Source organism: Cherax quadricarinatus, chromosome 49, assembly GCF_038502225.1.
Source record: "Cherax quadricarinatus isolate ZL_2023a chromosome 49, ASM3850222v1, whole genome shotgun sequence".
In the NCBI taxonomy this organism is placed as follows: domain Eukaryota; kingdom Metazoa; phylum Arthropoda; class Malacostraca; order Decapoda; family Parastacidae; genus Cherax; species Cherax quadricarinatus.
Window position 1 is genome coordinate 3,322,557 of NC_091340.1, and position 19,794 is coordinate 3,342,350.

The following is a 19,794-nucleotide window of genomic DNA, read 5'->3' on the forward strand; positions in this document are numbered from 1 at the left end:
TATGTAACTGTTCAACTGCCCTCCCAGCATGTATAAGGGGAATTACAAATAGACCCCTGGCTGTCTTCAAGAAGGCTTTGTAAAGTGAAAGGACACAAGTGCAACTAATGTGACATTTTATTGAGGCAACCCCTCAAGGAAGGTTCCTTGATGTTGGTGAGGGGCTCTTGATTTAGGGAATTGGATCTGTGCTCCAGTTCCCCAAATTAAGCCTGAATGCCTTCCACATCCCCCCCAGGCGCTGTGTAATCCTCCGAGTTTAGCGCTTCCCCTTGATTATAATAATAATAATATTGAGGCAACAATAAAATGTCACATTAGTTGCACTTGTGTCCCTTTACTTTACATATTGTCGGTAATTCTACCAAAATATATACAAGAAGGCTCTGGACAGGCACCTTGTCAGTACCTGATCAGCCGGGCTGTGGTTCGTACGTTGGTTTACGTGCGGCCAACAGTAACAACCTGGTTGATCAGACCCTGATCCACCACGAGGCCTGCTCTCAGACCGGGCTACGAAGGCGTTGACCCCTGAAACCGTCTCCAGGTATGAGTACCTGTACCTGAATAAACTTATATCTGTTGTTTTGGAGTGTTGGCCATTAACTGTGCCTCCATTCCAGCAAATCTCCAAGGTGTAGTATTTCTGTCATCTCCTGCCATTTTTTTTTTTTCTTCCTGGCACAAAAAAATATTCTATGAAGTGTTTGTAACTACCATAGTTTGTTTCCCAAGGTTTGTGGGATCTGTACCTTCTGGTCCCTTTCAAATGACATGTCTAGCAGTTTGTGTTGCAACATTGTCCTTCATGAACCGAAAAAGGTTTTATGAAAAAGACTGACATACTCCTTTGGTCATGAGGTCACTAGGATACATGTATGGCGTTCTCCTTAACTGACAAAAAAAAAAAAGAAAAACAGTGGATGAAATGTCTCCAAATAAAATGCCATAATTGATTCATTTGTCATTATTCCATAGTCTTTAAATAACCTGCTATGTGGAGCATTTGGTCATGTGACCAGTCTTCTGCTTTCTCATATTCACAAACTGCAAATGTATGTAACTGTGTTAAAATATATACCATGGTTAGTGATTTCTAATGCTATTGAAGGCTTAAAATTGCCAGAAATTTATTTATTTTTTATTATGTATTATTTGTGATTAAATGAGTGGCATTAATTTATTACTTAATAGCAGAATACTAATTTATCATTTATACTTTTTAGATGTGAAAGTGAATGCAGTGATGAAGAGTGTTAACCAGAGCAATCCCACAGCAACCATACCACAATTCTCATCTGTGCTTGATCACTTTTCTACTGTTAAAGCTGAAAATGGTTATGAATCGGTCAACTTTGAAAAGGTCATGAGAGAAATGCATGGATGTTAAGTTCTTGTTATTTAGAAATGTTACAAATGTAAAATTGCAATTAGTTTTGCAATCATCCAAATTATTTTAATATAAATAGCAAAGGAATTACTTTTGCTTGCTTTAAAATTCTGAAATGTTCTCACCATTGCAGTTATACATTTTAGCTTGTAAAGCACCTGTCTTAACTGTAATGTAGAGTACCTAGTTTTCTGGGTGGAAAAACTATGCAGGAAGTAGAATAAAATATGATATTTGAAATAATGTTTTGGTTTGCGTTGTTTATGCTAATGTCAAGAGAGAGAGAGAGATAATAGCCTAGCTGTTACCACAGTTTGTGTCTGTCTAGTGAAGTTAAGTGTAGATGTAATGTTTAAACCAATGTATCTTGATTCTATTCAAGGCACCGAGGAAGTGTGCCTTGATGTTTGTGAAGGGATTTTGGTCCATGGATTCCCTAACCTGATTACCCAACCCCTCATATTCCCTAGGTGCTGTATGACCTTTATGGGTTCAGTGGTTCCACTTGTATACAGTAGTAATAATAATATTAATGATAACAATAACTAGCTTTTTGATGAGCTGTTGGGGTGTGAGCTGGGTAATATTTTGTGAAGGAATTCAGGGAAACTGGTTAGACAGACTTAGAGTCCTGGAGGTTGGAAGTACAATGTCTTCACTCTAAAGGAGGAGTTTGGGATATTTACTATTTAGAGTGACATCTAAACTGTCATATGTGTGCCTCTGGAAAGACAGTGATAGCAAGAATGATGATGAAAGTGTTTCTTTTTTGGGGTCACCACTTCGGTGGGAGATGGCCAGCGTATTAAAAAAGAAACTAGTTTTTGTTCCTTAAGATTAGTGTTGAAGATCTGTAGGTTCCATATATTTCTCCTGGCTTTGATCTTTGTGTCCAGAGTAGTGTGTTATTATCTGTGTGTGATGCAAAATGTGTTTGCAGACATTATGTATGTCTTCATAAACTCGTGTCATTAAATTTATAGAAGTTAATTCAACATAAGCTTTCTGGAGCAGCAGTTACAAGGAAGAGTATAATTTACAAGGCCTCTGTGGCTGCTTACTTTTTTGATTGCTCCTGTTAAGTTTATTGAGTGTCCCAGATGTCTGAGTGACTTATAGTGTAATCATGTGTCACTTGGGTGACAAAGATGCATGTTGAAAAACATTTCACTTTGTGTAGAATTTTATCAAGTCAGGACTTGATAAAACTACAAAGAACAGCTTGTTCTGCACCATATGTCTTTTTCTCGCAAAAATTTTTGCCAGTATGTCATTTCGATCAGGAGCATTTTGATCATAACTGACAAGGCTCAGGAATGATTTCCAAGTTTTGCAAGATGTATAGGGAGGTCTTCTTACACCTGCTGCCCCTGAGCAACTGGTACTGTATAAGTAACTTGGTATTAATTGATTATCATAGGTTGTATCCTAAATTGGGCTGAGGTAGGATAACAGTTCTTTAAAAAAAATGATTCAGCTTTGACCTTTCTGTAGTTATTCTGTGATCTTTCTTCTTCCTCCCATGTACATGTGCATCCTGTAGTACTGAGTTTTGTCACCTGCAGCTGTGTTTTAGATCCTACATTCCCAGGAGCTTCATAGGTGACTTCCAGATCTTCCCTCTTTTGTGTTAGATCTCCCTTCTCAATGTTGGCACAGATGTTCACCTTCAGTTACTCATTTTGAGGGTTCAGTTGATGGTCAACTGTGTCATCATATATCTAAAGGACCCCAATGGAAATAAGTCACTCTGACTTTTTTGGGTTATCCTAGGTTCTGTACACATATGCTGCTATGTATGATAATTATATGTAACTGTATTTGTGTATACCTGAATAAACTTACTTACTTACTTAGCCTGGCTTGGCCATTGGGTGCTGGTTCACTGTGCTTTCTTCCTGCAGCTTTGGTCTTCTGCTATCCTAGATTTCCTCATACTTGGCACCCTGCTTGCCGTTGGAACTTTCCAATGACCTGGAGGGACACCCCTGGCTAAGCTAAACTCTAATCAGGTGCTCTGCAATATCTTATTCATATATGAAGTTGGCTCTGGGTCTCTCCTCTGTTAGACTGGCCTTAGCCCTGCTCCTTCATTACTGCCACCCCTTTTGCCGAGAGCTCCTGTGGCAAAACCTACATGCTTTGACTCGTCTTCTCAGCCTTGGTCTTCCCTCATCAGCAGGGTCTTAGGCTATGGGGGTGATCTCTGGTACTGTCTCTGTTTCCTGTGCAGCTAGGTGTTATTCACCTATTGGGCTCCCTCATGTGAATCCCCTTTCCCACCCTTTCCTTCTCCTGGGGCAAGGCCTTACAGCCTCACACCTATTGTCAGTGGCTTCCTCTAAAGGACATTTGTTCATTTCAGTCTCTCGCTTATCTCTGCCTACATAGTGTCTCTCGCTGGTCCTTGAGCAGGCAGCTTCTGTCTTCTTTGGGGTCCATGGATCCTTAGTGGACCTCAAAGGAGCCTCTTTCCAACTTTTGACTGACTCCCTCTCTCCTACTTCTGTTGTAGCAGGTTATCTTTACCTTTTCTTGGGGCATTGTTTCTAAGATGTTAGTTATCTTGGTATGGATGCTTTCTCATATATATTTAAGTTCTGGTAACTGATTAACCCCATTAACCCCTTCTTTGGTTGCCTTGTGCTTTGTCTGTCATGCCTGGAGATGTCTTGGGATGCTTCTCAGTTGGTGAGCCATCCTCAGTAGTGGCCCTGTTCTTTTCTGTAATTCACCATTTTCCAGTTTTTTGTCTCAAAGAAGATTGCCTTCAGGTTGCCCTTGTGTATGTTTGCTGCTTCTTTGCAGGCACATCTGTTTCCACACAAAGTGGGAATGATTCTTTTGTGGAATCCTAATTCAACCTTCACCCTCTACCCTGTTAGCAGGGTTTTGTGGTGTTTTGAGGAGTCAGCCATTCTTAACCAATTCAAATAGAATGAAAATAATAAGAGCCTAATGGAGAAGTACTGCATGTTCTCTAATTGTAACAATGGATGGGTAAACAGGATAAGATGCTTTAAACTCCAGGTAATAGTCTTCAATTCTTCTTTCTTTCAACGCATTGGCCGCATCCCACCGAGGTAGGGTAGCCCGAAAGTATAGTCTTCAATTATGCTTCACTAAATAACTAACATTCTCTTAGAAAGATGAGTTGCTTAAAAAGTAAACAAGGCCACCTTTTAGTGTATGGAAGCTACAGTTTTTCAACACATTGATGTCATTTAACACATCAAAGTATTTATAACCACCACTAATTGTTGTACTATTGTTAAGAAGACACAGTTGTCTGATTTGAATAAAACCATATTATCTCCCATTCCCAAAGTGTTGTGAGATGTTTACAGGCAGTGGCACACCCAAGATTTTAATTTGGAGGGAAGGGGTTATAGCTTAAGTCAGAACTTCAGTTTAGGAAGATTAAGCCAGGACTTCAATTGAACAGAGGGGTGTATGCCAGGACTTCAATCTGGGGTTCTTAAAAATGGTAAAATGCTGAAAAAAAAAATCTAATTTTTTTTAAAAAACGTATAATATTCTGTACTTTTGTGAAATTTCTTAAAACTATTTTGTTTTCTTGGTCACTAGTAAATAAAATGCAGTGACTATTAGTCATTATATGAAAAAAAAATATTTGCATCTAGGGAAACTGTAGCCTCATTAGCCCTCACCACCTTCTTGGCTGTGCCACTGGTTATGGGTTTTGAGTTCAAAGGGCTTGGATATCCAACAGGCTTACGTGAGCATGTTTGTTGAGAGTGAATAAAGGCAAGTGGTTTTTATGATATGATGTGTTTAAGTGTGGCCAAGGTAACATTTATGAAGGGATTCAAGGGAAACTGATCATCCAGACTTGAGTTCTGGAGACAGGAAGTACAGTACCTGCACTCGGAAGGACGGGTAGAGATGGTGCAGTTTGGAGGAGCATCTGAACTGTGATGCCAGCACACTTCTGGCAAGACACTGATTGAATGAATGATGGTAAAAGTTTTTCTTCTTTTTTGGGTCACCTTACTGTGGTGGGAGATAACAGGTGTGTTTGTACCTATTCCCATGGGAGACATTAGTTACAGACTCCCACGATAGGGAGCCAAGGCTGGGTCACCGACTGGTAAAGACCCGGGTTGGCAGTACCAGCGACTCAAGGTGTATTTAAAAATTATTATTATTAGGCAAGCAGTCGTATGTATGTCATTTAGATGTGCTAAGACCTTGTACACATAAACATTATTTCAAGTTTACTCTCAGCATTGTGTTTCCACTGATGATAATATATGTGCATCAAGTACATATAATGTACTGCTACATGCAGTATATTTTCAGTAATAGAAATGAAATAAAATTTTCTTGTAAATTACATACTGTAATGTACATGTAACTGAGTAATGAAGAAACCACTGCACATTAATAATTATTTCTAATTTATTGCTTGTAAGATTTTAGGAAAACACTGATTCTATTGTATCAAAACTTCTTCGTTAGTTTTTATTATTAAAGATAACATTTGTAATTAGCTTGAATAAGATGCTACAGTGCATTCCATGATTAAATACATGATCTATATAGAATTAAAAATTGATGAAATATGAAAGAAGAGTAGTTATTAGTTATCTTGACAATTGAGCTCATTACAAAATGGAGACAAAAATTAAGCAGGATACAGCTATACATTTTTTGTTGTTCAGATGTTTTGAAAACTTCCTTAGTTAGAGTTTTAGACTAGTATGAGCTTAAGCATAGTTTTTTATTTTTATGTTAATACAAGATTTGTAACTTTAATATGCAGTAGATATAAGGCCATATGAAGGAATTTGGGATTTGATTGTGCAATAGTGTGTTCAGTGTGTAGTTGCTACCAAAATTATTTGATTATTTTGGTTCATATAAGCTCTTTAATGTGTTTGACACATTTGCCAGAGATGCCTCATTATTATGTTTCAAGTGTGTAGTGAGGATACAATCATTTAATAATAATGTGATGCTATGTAAGTTATCGTAACATGCTTTCTCAAGCTATGAAAATGCAGAAGAGTAATATTTCCAGTGTGGCTGTACTGTACTACCAATTTTACAAATGATGTATCAGGGATTTAAGATTTAGTATATAATTCTTGTATGATCATTCAGAAGCAAGTTATAATGTTGAGTGACATCAGTCTTAGCTTCTTGTAATTATGATGACATGTCATCAAAAAAAGTTACATGCATGTACATGCACATGGGGCCATGAGCTTAGACTCAACCCTTGCAACCATATATAGGCAAGTACACACATACTATAGGTACATAATCATAGATGTACTATAGAATATTTAGTAAAGATTTACTGAACCATAAGAATTTTCTATTTTGTGGAATATGGAATTTCCAGTTTTTTACAGTCACCCCCACATCACAGACATTAATGCTACACAATTTTATCCTTAGGAAATTTGGAAATTAAGTTTATAGGTTTTGGATACTGCACGATAATTTGATTGAGGAAATGAGCAAGTTATCCTAGAGCACATTTACTCAGTTTGCAAGTGTATGTATTGTACTATCTGTTTTGCAAGAATAATCTGTCAACTTGTTTTGGCTACTGTATTGGAGGCTTTCCCAGATTATATATTTTTAGTGAAAATTGTGGTGTGTTATCTGTGTTCAGGTTGTCTGGAAAGAGGCCAGCAAGCATTAGCAATACATCTGTGTTTTCTCAGCTCTTAAGTTGACCTTTGCTATGCCAAAAATGAGCCCCAAGTTATACCTCTCAACTCATGGCCAAGATATTACAAAAATATTGTTTGCAAAAATATAATACAAACTGTGTAATGTGTGACAATGCACTAGAATATTACTTTTATTTTATAGTTTAGATATACCCAAATTTTATGTTTAGTAGAGCTTTGTATATTATTTTATAAATTCCTGTTAGAAAGGTTTATTTCATTAAATTTATTAGATTCAAACACTATTCATTTACTAAATGATGATTAACATATTTATATTTTTTAAATAAAAGTTTTAAAACAAGAAATACCTTTTATTGAGCACCAACACAAAAGAGTTTATTACAATATTTTGTCAGTTTTTGGAGTAAGATTTGCCTGTGTGTGGCTTCTGATACAAGCATACCATAATTGATACTCATGGTTGGCAATGCTCTTGCCTCACATACTGAGTGTCCCTGGTTTAATCCCCAACACATGTAGAAAGACTGGCCATGTTTCCTTACACCTGCTGTCCCTCTTCAATGCTTAGTTCTGATTGTAACAGTAATAAGTGATTCATAATGCTGTATAACAGCAGTAGCACTACCAGCTGTGGAAAATATTTTAATTTTCCAAAGCTATAGTGCCCAATAGGTGTTCAGTGTGTTGATATGGGTCAAAAATGTATTTGAAAATGGAATAGAACCAACAGGGAAGCTCTGCGCCTGCGCTGATGGGCAGGGGGGAGGTCGAGACCGGGCATCAGGGAACGGGAGTGTTTTGAATGGAGTTCAGAGGCTGGGAAAGCATGGGACCAGGAAATTGGCATTCACGGCAGCCTAAGGATTAATATAGGCCTCACTTCATAATAGGAAGTGTCGTAACTGTTCCTGATGAAGAGTGAGGGAACGTGACTCACGGGACCGCTGTAATAAGTGGTAAAATGTGTGAATAATGGTAGATGCCATGGAGTGTGTTCAGGGGAAAATACCCATGATTTAATCATCACTCATTGGTCTCAGATCTTAATGGAGTGACCTCTAATGTGCATAATAATTATGAGACATTAAATCGTCTTGTGAATTGTAATGCAATCGGTGATAATAACAATAAGTTAAGAGAATGTTGAAGGGAAATAAGTTGCTGTTCTCCAAGTGAATACGTGTAGACCTCATGGTTCCTGTCCCGAGGATAGTGAAGTTTTTATGGAGTCATGACTTCTAAACTGGGACAAACCAACGGATACCTCGTCCTGCTGGAATAAGAACCGTGTCGGTGTAACAGGACATTGAAATGAGATGGTGAATGGAGGAAATAAGGAGCATCAATCACCCACAGTTAAATAACCCTTCTAGTTATAGCAAACTGAAACTGGCCAGTTAGGTATGTTGTAATTGGACAGGTTGTGGGTGATCCAGCTTCATCAAGTGACCACCAGAGAATATCTGGTAAGTGGTGGTATTATATACAAGTGTTTTTCCTTGATGGATATATCCATGTGTAACCTACCCCCCCCCCCATACATTCAGTTAAACTAATATAATCTATACAGTCCACAATTAGTAGCGCCGTACTTGTAGGTGCTATCCAATTCATACAGGTCTCGGATAGATATGGGTAAGATTGTGAGGTCAAAGGAGCCACCTGCAGTGACCAGGGGTGGCTAAGTTTTCTCACATGTCTACACGGGGTGACTACGGTAAACAATATGGTTGTTGTCTCCCAATGAGATTACTTGTTTGCATGTAATGTTGAGGTACATACTGGTAACCCCTATAAAATTTTCCATACCAGCTGCACAAGATGACTGATGAATAGAAATGGAAATAAGTCACTCTGTCTGACTTTTTTGGGTTATCCTAGGTTCTCTACACATATGCTGCTATGTATGATAATTCTATGTAACTGTATTTGTGTATACCTGAATAAACTTACTTACTTACTTACTAAACCATCAACATGTATAATTTATGAGAGTGTTATATGGTTAAGACATCATTCTTGGCTTGAAGGTGGATCTTTAGTTGTGATTTAATTTTTGGGGGAAGGGGAAGTGTGTTTCTTTATCTTGTGTTCGTATACTACATGTATTTTAGTGATGGAGGTTGCATCAACAGGCTATGGAGACATAATTAAATGTGAACTTTGCCAGATGGATTATTGCCACACTCAACATGTTCACCTTCCCCCCCTCCCTCTGAATTAATATAATAATAGTAGTAATTATGTCGGATGGGAGTGGTACAGCTGATAACGCACTGGCCTGCCGGTATTAGGATTGGTCATAGGTTTGAACCTCTCCTGTCTGTGAATAATAATAATGATAAATAAATGAAAAAAAGGTTCGATTCATTGCAGGCCTCAGACCATTGTTTAAATAATTAAATTGATAAATTTATTCAGGTAAAATTACACAATTTTTGGACGGTTACAATTGTTTCACATAATAACATGTGCAGATTACCGAGAATTAAGTAAATAAGTAAGTTAATTTAGGTACAGGTACACATAAGTACAATTATGTGTAAATTACCGAGGATAACCCAAAAGAAGTGACTTATTCCATCTAGGTCCTTAAGTTTATTTAGGCACATGTACACACATGTATAATTGTCATACATAGTGTAACTTACCTAGGATAACAGGTACACATACGTACAGTTATCATACACAGTGTAAATTACCTGGGATAACCCCCCCCCAAAAAAAAAAAAAATCTTGACTGATTGATTATTATTATAATCAAGGTCCTACACAGATGACAGCAAGGAAATGAGTGAGCTACTCAAGTCCCAATATGACTCAGTTTTTAGCAAGCCGCTAACCAGACTGAGAGTCGAAGATCAAAATGAATTTTTTATGAGAGAGCCACAAAATTTGATTAACACAAGCCTATCCGATGTTATCCTGACGCCATATGACTTCGAACAGGCGATAAATGACATGCCCATGCACTCTGCCCCAGGGCCAGACTCATGGAACTCTGTGTTCATCAAGAACTGCAAGAAGCCCCTATCACGAGCCTTTTCCATCCTATGGAGAGGGAGCATGGACACGGGGGTCGTCCCACAGTTACTAAAAACAACAGACATAGCCCCACTCCACAAAGGGGGCAGTAAAGCAACAGCAAAGAACTACAGACCAATAGCACTAACATCCCATATCATAAAAATCTTTGAAAGGGTCCTAAGAAGCAAGATCACCACGCATCTAGAAACCCATCAGTTACACAACCCAGGGCAACATGGGTTTAGAACAGGTCGCTCCTGTCTGTCTCAACTATTGGACCACTACGACAAGGTCCTAAATGCACTAGAAGACAAAAAGAATGCAGATGTAATATATACAGACTTTGCAAAAGCCTTCGACAAGTGTGACCATGGCGTAATAGCGCACAAAATGCGTGCTAAAGGAATAACAGGAAAAGTCGGTCGATGGATCTATAATTTCCTCACTAAGAGAACACAGAGAGTAGTCGTCAACAGAGTAAAGTCCGAGGCAGCTACGGTGAAAAGCTCTGTTCCACAAGGCACAGTACTCGCTCCCATCTTGTTCCTCATCCTTATATCCGACATAGACAAGGATGTCAGCCACAGCACCGTGTCTTCCTTTGCAGATGACACCCGAATCTGCATGACAGTGTCTTCCATTGCAGACACTGCAAAGCTCCAGGCAGACATCAACCAAATCTTTCAGTGGGCTGCAGAAAACAATATGAAGTTCAACGATGAGAAATTTCAATTACTCAGATATGGTAAACATGAGGAAATTAAATCTTCATCAGAGTACAAAACAAATTCTGGCCACAAAATAGAGCGAAACACCAACGTCAAAGACCTGGGAGTGATCATGTCGGAGGATCTCACCTTCAAGGACCATAACATTGTATCAATCGCATCTGCTAGAAAAATGACAGGATGGATAATGAGAACCTTCAAAACTAGGGAGGCCAAGCCCATGATGACACTCTTCAGGTCACTTGTTCTATCTAGGCTGGAATATTGCTGCACACTAACAGCACCTTTCAAGGCAGGTGAAATTGCCGACCTAGAAAATGTACAGAGAACTTTCACGGCGCGCATAACGGAGATAAAACACCTCAATTATTGGGAGCGCTTGAGGTTCCTAAACCTGTATTCCCTGGAACGCAGGAGGGAGAGATACATGATTATATACACCTGGAAAATCCTAGAGGGACTAGTACCGAACTTGCACACGAAAATCACCCACTACGAAAGCAAAAGACTTGGCAGACGATGCACCATCCCCCAATGAAAAGCAGGGGTGTCACTAGCACGTTAAGAGACCATACAATAAGTGTCAGGGGCCCGAGACTGTTCAACTGCCTCCCAGCACACATAAGGGGGATTACCAACAGACCCCTGGCAGTCTTCAAGCTGGCACTGGACAAGCACCTAAAGTCAGTTCCGGATCAGCCGGGCTGTGGCTCGTATGTTGGTTTGCGTGCAGCCAGCAGCAACAGCCTGGTTGATCAGGCTGTGATCCACCAGGAGGCCTGGTCTCAGACCGGGCCGCGGGGGCGTTGACCCCCGGAACTCTCTCCAGGTAAACTCCAAGGGGGAAGCGCTAAACCCGGAGGATTATACAGCGCCTGGGGGGGGGATGTGGAAGGCATTCAGGCTTAATTCGGGGAACTGGAGCACAGATCTAATTCCCTAAATCAAGAGCCCCTCACCAACATCAAGGAACCGGTCCGGTGGCCTGGTGGCTAAAAGCTCCCGCTTCACACACGGAGGGCCCGGGTTCGATTCCCGGCGGGTGGAAACATTCGACACGTTTCCTTACACCTGTTGTCCTGTTCACCTAGCAGCAAATAGGTACCTGGGTGTTAGTCGACTGGTGTGGGTCGCATCCTGGGGGACAAGATTAAGGACCCCAATGGAAATAAGTTAGACAGTCCTCGATGACGCACTGACTTTCTTGGGTTATCCTGGGTGGCTAACCCTCCGGGGTTAAAAATCCGAACGAAATCTTATCTTATCTTATCTTCCTTGAGGGGCTTGACTGATTGAAGGTGACTTATTTCCATTGGGGTCCTTGAATAAAAAAAATCAGAGGTAGAGTATATTTAGCATTAGGGGGTCATAATTCTTATCATATTTATAATGATTTTTTTTTAATTTTACAGATACATTTAAAAGTTTTCTCAACACAATTATATATGTGGAATATATATAATTAGGTCGGTAATGTCTGTAAGAAGCTCAGCTGATGAGTGTAAACATGGCGGCTGTGGTGGTTGTGAGAGCTAGACGCTGCTCTCCATCCATTAAAACTCTCCTCCACACTTATAGAAATGTAAGTAATGTGTTACCTACATTAAAATTATGTGCAAAGAATAACAGGTGCAAGAAAGAAAAAGTGACGAAGTGTATCTTGAGCTGTAGCTCAGCTGGTACGATGTATATTTTTGGTAACCGGCAATAAATAATAATCAGGCAAGCGCCATACCCGCAAGAGTCACTTAGCCTCTGGGGGTATGGGTGGATCTTTGATGAGTTCTGCAACAGAGCACACAGGCACAACATAAAACACAAAACTTCGATATCCCCCGTGTCACACCCTATGCAAAAACGCAATGCACATAAAAAGGCTGTAAGATCTGGAATTCATTGCCCGAACCAGCAAAAGGCCCTCTGTCTGCCAATCAATTTAGAGTTTTTAAAAAATTGCCTAATCTTCCTAATGTAACTAGACCAACACTATGCTGTACCAAACGGTGCAATGTGGCCTGGTGGCAAAGTTCTCGCTTTGCACGGTGAGAGTCTGAGTTCAGTTCCCGGCAAAAGAGGGGAAACGGGCATGTTTCCTTTCACTGGTTATCCATGTTTACCCGTCAGTAATAATGGGTACCTGGGTGTCAGTTGACTGGTGTGGGTCGCATCCTGGGACAAAATTGACCTAATTTTCCTGAAATGCTCTGCGTAACAAGCAGCTTTCTATGTAGTAGTATGTCATTGATGTCAGCTAAGTCTGTACATCTTGTACATGTAGAAATGAAGATATTATTAGTATTATTATTATTACCCCTCAAGGAAAGTTCCTTGATGTTGGTGAGGGGCTCTTGATCTAGGGAATTGAATCTTTGCTCCAGTTCCCTGAATTAAGCCTGAATACCTTCCACATCCCCTCACACGGGTTTAGCACTCCCAGTGGCTTATTATAATAATTATTATTAAACAAAATCAGTTCGTCCAACTCTATCCCATTATAATTCTACAGAAACCTAATAAACTTCCTGTTTCTTCACCATCTCTTACAATCATTCCATATCTTGAAGACATAAAGCCAGTTTGAAACTGCTTAAGAAATCCCGGTTAACTTAAGATCACTGAATCAGTTTAAAATATTATTTTTTTTTTTTAACAAGTTGGCCGTCTCCCACCAAGGCAGGGTGACCCAAAAAGAAAGAAAATTCTCAAAAAGAAAATACTTTCATCATCATTCAACTCTTTCACCTCACTCACACATAATCACTGTTTTTGCAGAGGTGCTCAGAACACAAAAGCTTAGAAGCATATACGTATAAAGATACACAACATATCCCTCCAAACCGTCAATCTCCCGAACCCCTCCTTTAGAGTGCAGGCATTGTACTTCCCATTTCCAGGACTCAAGTCCGGCTATATAAAAATAACCAGTTTCCCTGAATCCCTTCACTAAATATTACCCTGCTCACACTCCAACAGATCGTCAGGTCCCAAATACCATTTGTTTCCATTCACTCCTATCGAACACGCTCACGCACGCCTGCTGGAAGTCCAAGCCCCTAGCCCACAAAACCTCCCTTACCTCTTCCAACCTTTTCAAGGACGACCCCTACCCCACCTTCCTTTCCCTACAGATTTAAATGCTCTCCATGTCATTCTACTTTGATCCATTCTCTCTAAATGACCAAACCACCTCAACAACCCCTCTTGAGCCCTCTGACTAATACTTTTAATAACTCCACACTTTCTCCTAATTTCTACCCTCCGAATTTTCTGCATAATATTTACACCACACATTGCCCTTAGACAGGACATCTCCGCTGCCTCCAACCGCCTCCTCGCTGCTGCATTCACAACCCAAGCTTCACACCCATATAAGAGTGTTGGTACTACTATACTTTCATACATTCCCTTCTTTGCTTCCATAGATAATGTTTTTTGTCTCCACATATACCTCAATGCACCACTCACCTTTTTTCCCTCATCAATTCTATGATTAACCTCATCCTTCATAAATCCATCCACCGACACGTCAACTCCTAAGTATGTATCTGAAAACATTCATTTCTTCCATACTCCTCCTACCCAATTTGATATCCAATTTTTCTTTTATCTAAATCATTTGATACCCTCATCACCTTACTCTTTTTTATGTTCACTTTCAACTTTCTACCTTTACACACACTCCCAAAGTCGTCCACTAACCTTTGCAATTTTTCTTTATAATCTCCCATAAGCACAGTATCATCAGCAAAAAGCAACTGTGTCAATTCCCATTTTGTATTTGATTCCCCATAATTTAATCCCACCCCTCTCCCGAACACCCTAGCATTTACTTCTTTTACAATCACATCTATAAATATATTAAACAACCATGGTGACATTACACATCCCTGTCTAAGACCTACTTTTACTGGAAAGTAGTCTCCCTCTCTTCTACACACCCTAACCTGAGCCTCACTATCCTCATAAAAGCTCTTTACAGCATTTAGTAACTTACCACCTATTCCATATAGTACTTGCAACATCTGCCACATTGCTCTGTCTTACCTCTAATTCTTTCAATTATAACCCTACCGTACACTTTTCCTGGTATACTCAGTCAACTTATTCCTCTATAATTTTTACAATCTCTTTTGTCCCCTTTCCCTTTATATAAAGGGACTATACATGCTCTCTGCCAATCTCTAGGTACCTTCCCCTCTTTCATACATTTATTAAACAAAAATACCAACCACTCCAACACTATATTCCCCCCTGCTTTTAACATTTCTGTCATGATTACGTCAGTTCCAGCTGCTTTAACCACTTTCATTTTACGTAATGCCTCGCGCACCTCCCCCACACTCACATCCTGTTCTTCTTCACTCCTAAAGGATGGTATACCTCCCTGTCCAGTGCATGAAATTACCGCCTCCCTTTCTTCGTCGACATTTAAAAGTTCCTCAAAATATTCTCACCAACTACCCAAAACCTCCATCTCCCCATCTACTAACTCCCCTACTCTGTTTTTAACTGACAAATCCATACTTTCCCTATGCTTTCTTAACTTGTTTAACTCACTCCAAATTTTTTTCTTATTTTCATTAAAATTTCTTAACAGTGCCTCTCCCACTCTATCATCTGCTCTCTTTTGCACTCTCTCACCACTCTCTTCACCTTTCTTTTACTCTCCATATACCCTACACTTCTTATAACACTTCTGCTTTGTAAAAACCTCTCATAAGCTAACTTTTTCTCTTTTATCACAACCTTTACTTCATCATTCCACCAATCACCCCTCTTTCCTCCTGCACCCACCCTCCTATGACCACAAACTTCTGCCCCACATTCTAATACTGCATTTTTTAAATTATTCCAACCCTCTTCAACCCCCCCACTGCTCATACTTGCACCAGTCCACCTTTCTGCCAATAGTTGCTTATATCTCACCCGAACTTCCTCTTCTCTTAGTTTATACACTCTCACCTCCCACTTACTTGTTGTTGCCATTTTCCTCTTTTCCAATCTACCTCTTACTCTAACTGTAGCTACAACTTAATAATGATCTGATATGTCAGTTGCCCCTCTTTAAACGTGTACATCCTGGAGCCTACCCATCAACCTTTTATCCACCAATACATAATCTAACAAACTACTTTCATTACGTGCTATATCATACCTTGTATATTTATTTATCCTCTACTTCATAAAATATGTATTACTTATTATTAAACCTCTTTCTACACATAGCTCAATTAAAGGCTCCCCATTTTCATTTACCCCTGGCATCCAAATTTACCTACTACTCCCTCCTCAACATTTTTGCCCACTTTAGCATTGAAATCCCCAGCCACCATTACTCTCACACTTGGTTCAAAACTCCCCACACATTCACTCAACATTTCCCAAAATCTCTCTCTCTCTCCTCTACACTTCTCTCTTCTCCAGGTGCATATACGCTTACTATAACCCACTTTTCACATCCAATCTTTATTTTACTCCACATAATCCTTGAATTAATACATTTATAGTCCCTCTTTTCCTGCCATAACTTATCCTTCAACATTATTGCTACTCCTTCTCTAACTCTATTTGAAACCCCTGACCTAATCCCATTGATTCCTCTCCACTGAAGCTCTCCTACCCCCTTCATCTTTGTTTCACTTAAAGCCAGGACATCCAGCTTCTTCTCATTCATAACATCCACAATCATCTCTTTCTTATCATTTGCACAACATCCACACACATTCAGACTTCCCACTTTGACAATTTTCTTCTTATTCTTTTTAGTAATTATTACAGGAAAAGGGGTTACTAGCCCATTGTTCCCGGCATTTTAGTTGACTTTTACAACACGCATGGCTTACGGAGGAAAGATTCTTATTCCACTTCCCCATGGATATAAAAGGAAAAGTAATAAGACCAAGAACTATTAAGATAAAATCAAAGAAAACTCAGATGAGTGTATATAAATAAACATGTACATGTATGTGTAGTGTGACCTAAGTGTAAGCAGAAGTAGCAAGACGTACCTGAAATCTTGCATGTTTATGAGACAGAAAAAAGATACCAGCAATCCTACCATCATGTAAAACAATTACAGGTTTCCATTTTACACTCACTTGGCAGGAGAGTAGTACCTCCCTGGGTGGTTGCTGTCTACCAACCTACTACTATTAAAGTATTATTATTATTATTATTATTATTATTATTATTATTATTATTATTATTATTATTATTATTATTATTATTATTATTATCACACTGGCCGATTCCCACCAAGGCAGGGTGGCCCGAAAAAGAAAAACTTTCACCATCATTCACTCCATCACTGTCTTGCCAGAAGGGTGCTTTACACTACAGTTTTTAAACTGCAACATTAACACCCCTCCTTCAGAGTGCAGGCACTGTACTTTCCCATCTCCAGGACTCAAGTCCGGCCTGCCGGTTTCCCTGAACCCTTCATAAATGTTACTTTGCTCACACTCCAACAGCACGTCAAGTATTAAAAACCATTTGTCTCCATTCACTCCTATCAAACACGCTCACGCATGCCTGCTGGAAGTCCAAGCCCCTCGCACACAAAACCTCCTTTACCCCCTCCCTCCAACCTTTCCTAGGCCGACCCCTACTCCGCCTTCCTTCCACTACAGACTGATACACTCTTGAAGTTATTCTGTTTCGCTCCATTCTCTCCACATGTCCGAACCACCTCAACAACCCTTCCTCAGCCCTCTGGACAACAGTTTTGGTAATCCCGCACCTCCTCCTAACTTCCAAACTACGAATTCTCTGCATTATATTCACACCACACATTGCTCTCAGACATGACATCTCCACTGCCTCCAGCCTTCTCCTAGCTGCAACATTCATCACCCATGCTTCACACCCATATAAGAGCATTGGTAAAACTATACTCTCATACATTCCCCTCTTTGCCTCCAAGGACAAAGTTCTTTGTCTCCACAGACTCCTAAGTGCACCACTCACCCTTTTCCCCTCATCAATTCTATGATTCACCTCATCTTTCATAGACCCATCCGCTGACACGTCCACTCCCAAATATCTGAATACATTCACCTCCTCCATACTCTCTCCCTCCAATCTGATATCCAAACTTTCATCACCTAATCTTTTTGTTATCCTCATAACCTTACTCTTTCCTGTATTCACTTTCAATTTTCTTCTTTTGCACACCCTACCAAATTCATCCACCAATCTCTGCAACTTCTCTTCAGAATCTCCCAAGAGCACAGTGTCATCAGCAAAGAGCAACTGTGACAACTCCCACTTTATGTGTGATTCTTTATCTTTTAACTCCACGCCTCTTGCCAAGACCCTCGCATTTACTTCTCTTACAACCCCATCTATAAATATATTAAACAACCACGGTGACATCACACATCCTTGTCTAAGGCCTACTTTTACTGGGAAATAATTTCCCTCTTTCCTACATACTGTAACTTGAGCCTCACTATCCTCGTAAAAACTCTTCACTGCTTTCAGTAACCTACCTCCTACACCATACACCTGCAACATCTGCCACATTGCCCCCCTATCCACCCTGTCATACGCCTTTTCCAAATCCATAAATGCCACAAAGACCTCTTTAGCCTTATCTAAATACTGTTCACTTATATGTTTCACTGCAAACACCTGGTTCACACACCCCCTACCTTTCCTAAAGCCTCCTTGTTCATCTGCTATCCTATTCTCCGTCTTACTCTTAATTCTTTCAATAATAACTCTACCATACACTTTGCATACTTAATATTGTGCTATTGTTCACTTAGCTACCTCACTTTTTTTATACATTATAAACAAAAACCCACTCAATAACCTAGTCTAAGCATTAGGATTAATCTACCTGAAATGCACTGAATGCTAGTGGCTTAGCAATACAGCCTCTCTTCACTTAACAACGGAGTTCCGTTCCTAATACCACGTCAATAAACGAATTCATCGCTAAACAAGGAGCATACTATAATGGTAGTGGGTTTATGTCAACCATCTTTGATATTGCTTTAATGTCACCTTTGCACCAATTATAACATTTTTAGTATATTTTTAAATGTTTTTACAGTAGTGTACAGTATATTGTAATAAACAGACTAGAGGAAATCAGCTCTAATATACGTACATTATATAGGTATGCATACTGGTCAGAGAGCCTGTCGTAAGTCCGAGTCATCGGTAAACGAGTACATCGCCAAGTAAGGAGAAGCTATATTTTATTACGTGTAAACTACATTTTGTATACCACAAAGAAATTACCACCATTACTTCTACTACTACCTCTTGTTTTCCTGGCTCTGCCCCCCTTCTCATATATACAGTATATACTGGCTCCCTTTCCTTCATGCTTCTGTGTGACTAGTTAATGATCCAAGTTGGACCAAAACATTGTCAAAGTTTCTTTCTCCTATCTGTGGGTTATTGGTCTATTGTTCAAGTCACAGTATTGTGCCATTTTATTCCTCGTTTTAATCATGCTTGATATAAGTAAAGGTAGGTGAGGGTAGCTCCAATTTCTTGAACCAAAAACCCATCACTGTCATTAATTTTCTGGCACCTTTTGTTCCTAGGCTTTGTCTACATATCAATTTTGCTAGACCAACAGAGGTCACATAATAATAATAATTCAACCATACACCTCTGTGTGATAAATGGTTTAGAAAACTGACAAATTGAAAAATGAGACAGGCAACATTTGGGAATCTTTACGGAGGAAATGTTTGGCCACACAGTGGCTTCGTCAGTCCAGTGCAAAGAAGAACGGTTACCTCAGACTCCTCCTCCTCTCTAATAATAATTTAATATCTTTATTTCTACAAGTACATGTACAAGGTATACAGGCCTAGCTGACATCGGTGACATACTACTACGTAGAAAACCGCTTATTATGCAGAGCATTTCGGGCAAATTAGGTCAATTTTGTCCCAAGATGCGACCCATACCAGTCTACTAAGATAAGATAAGATACTAACACCCAGGTACCCAT

The 19,794-nt window shown here is 39.6% G+C and overlaps 2 protein-coding genes across 4 annotated transcripts in view; both read left to right on the forward strand.

Moving 5' to 3' along the window:
* Positions 1–7,398, forward strand: part of LOC128696975 (ankyrin repeat domain-containing protein 10) — a 163,272-nt gene extending 155,874 nt beyond the window's left edge. Inside the window, exon 7 of one of the 3 annotated variants that reach the window (XM_053788424.2) lies at positions 1,227–1,360. Coding sequence is in view for 1 of the 3 variants with exons in the window: in XM_053788426.2 (XP_053644401.2) it covers positions 1,227–1,390 (164 nt within the window). In the remaining 2 variants the exon portion in view is untranslated. Of the gene's footprint in view, positions 1–1,226 lie in introns of all 3 variants that reach the window. The other 2 variants (XM_053788423.2, XM_053788426.2) reach the window with 2 other exon arrangements.
* A 4,865-nt stretch (positions 7,399–12,263) lies between these two features.
* Positions 12,264–19,794, forward strand: part of LOC128696938 (propionyl-CoA carboxylase alpha chain, mitochondrial-like) — a 76,246-nt gene continuing 68,715 nt past the window's right edge. The window contains exon 1 of the mRNA XM_070095096.1: positions 12,264–12,399. Coding sequence (XP_069951197.1) covers positions 12,313–12,399 — 87 coding nt within the window. The 5' untranslated portion in view covers positions 12,264–12,312. The remainder of the gene's footprint in view (positions 12,400–19,794) is intronic.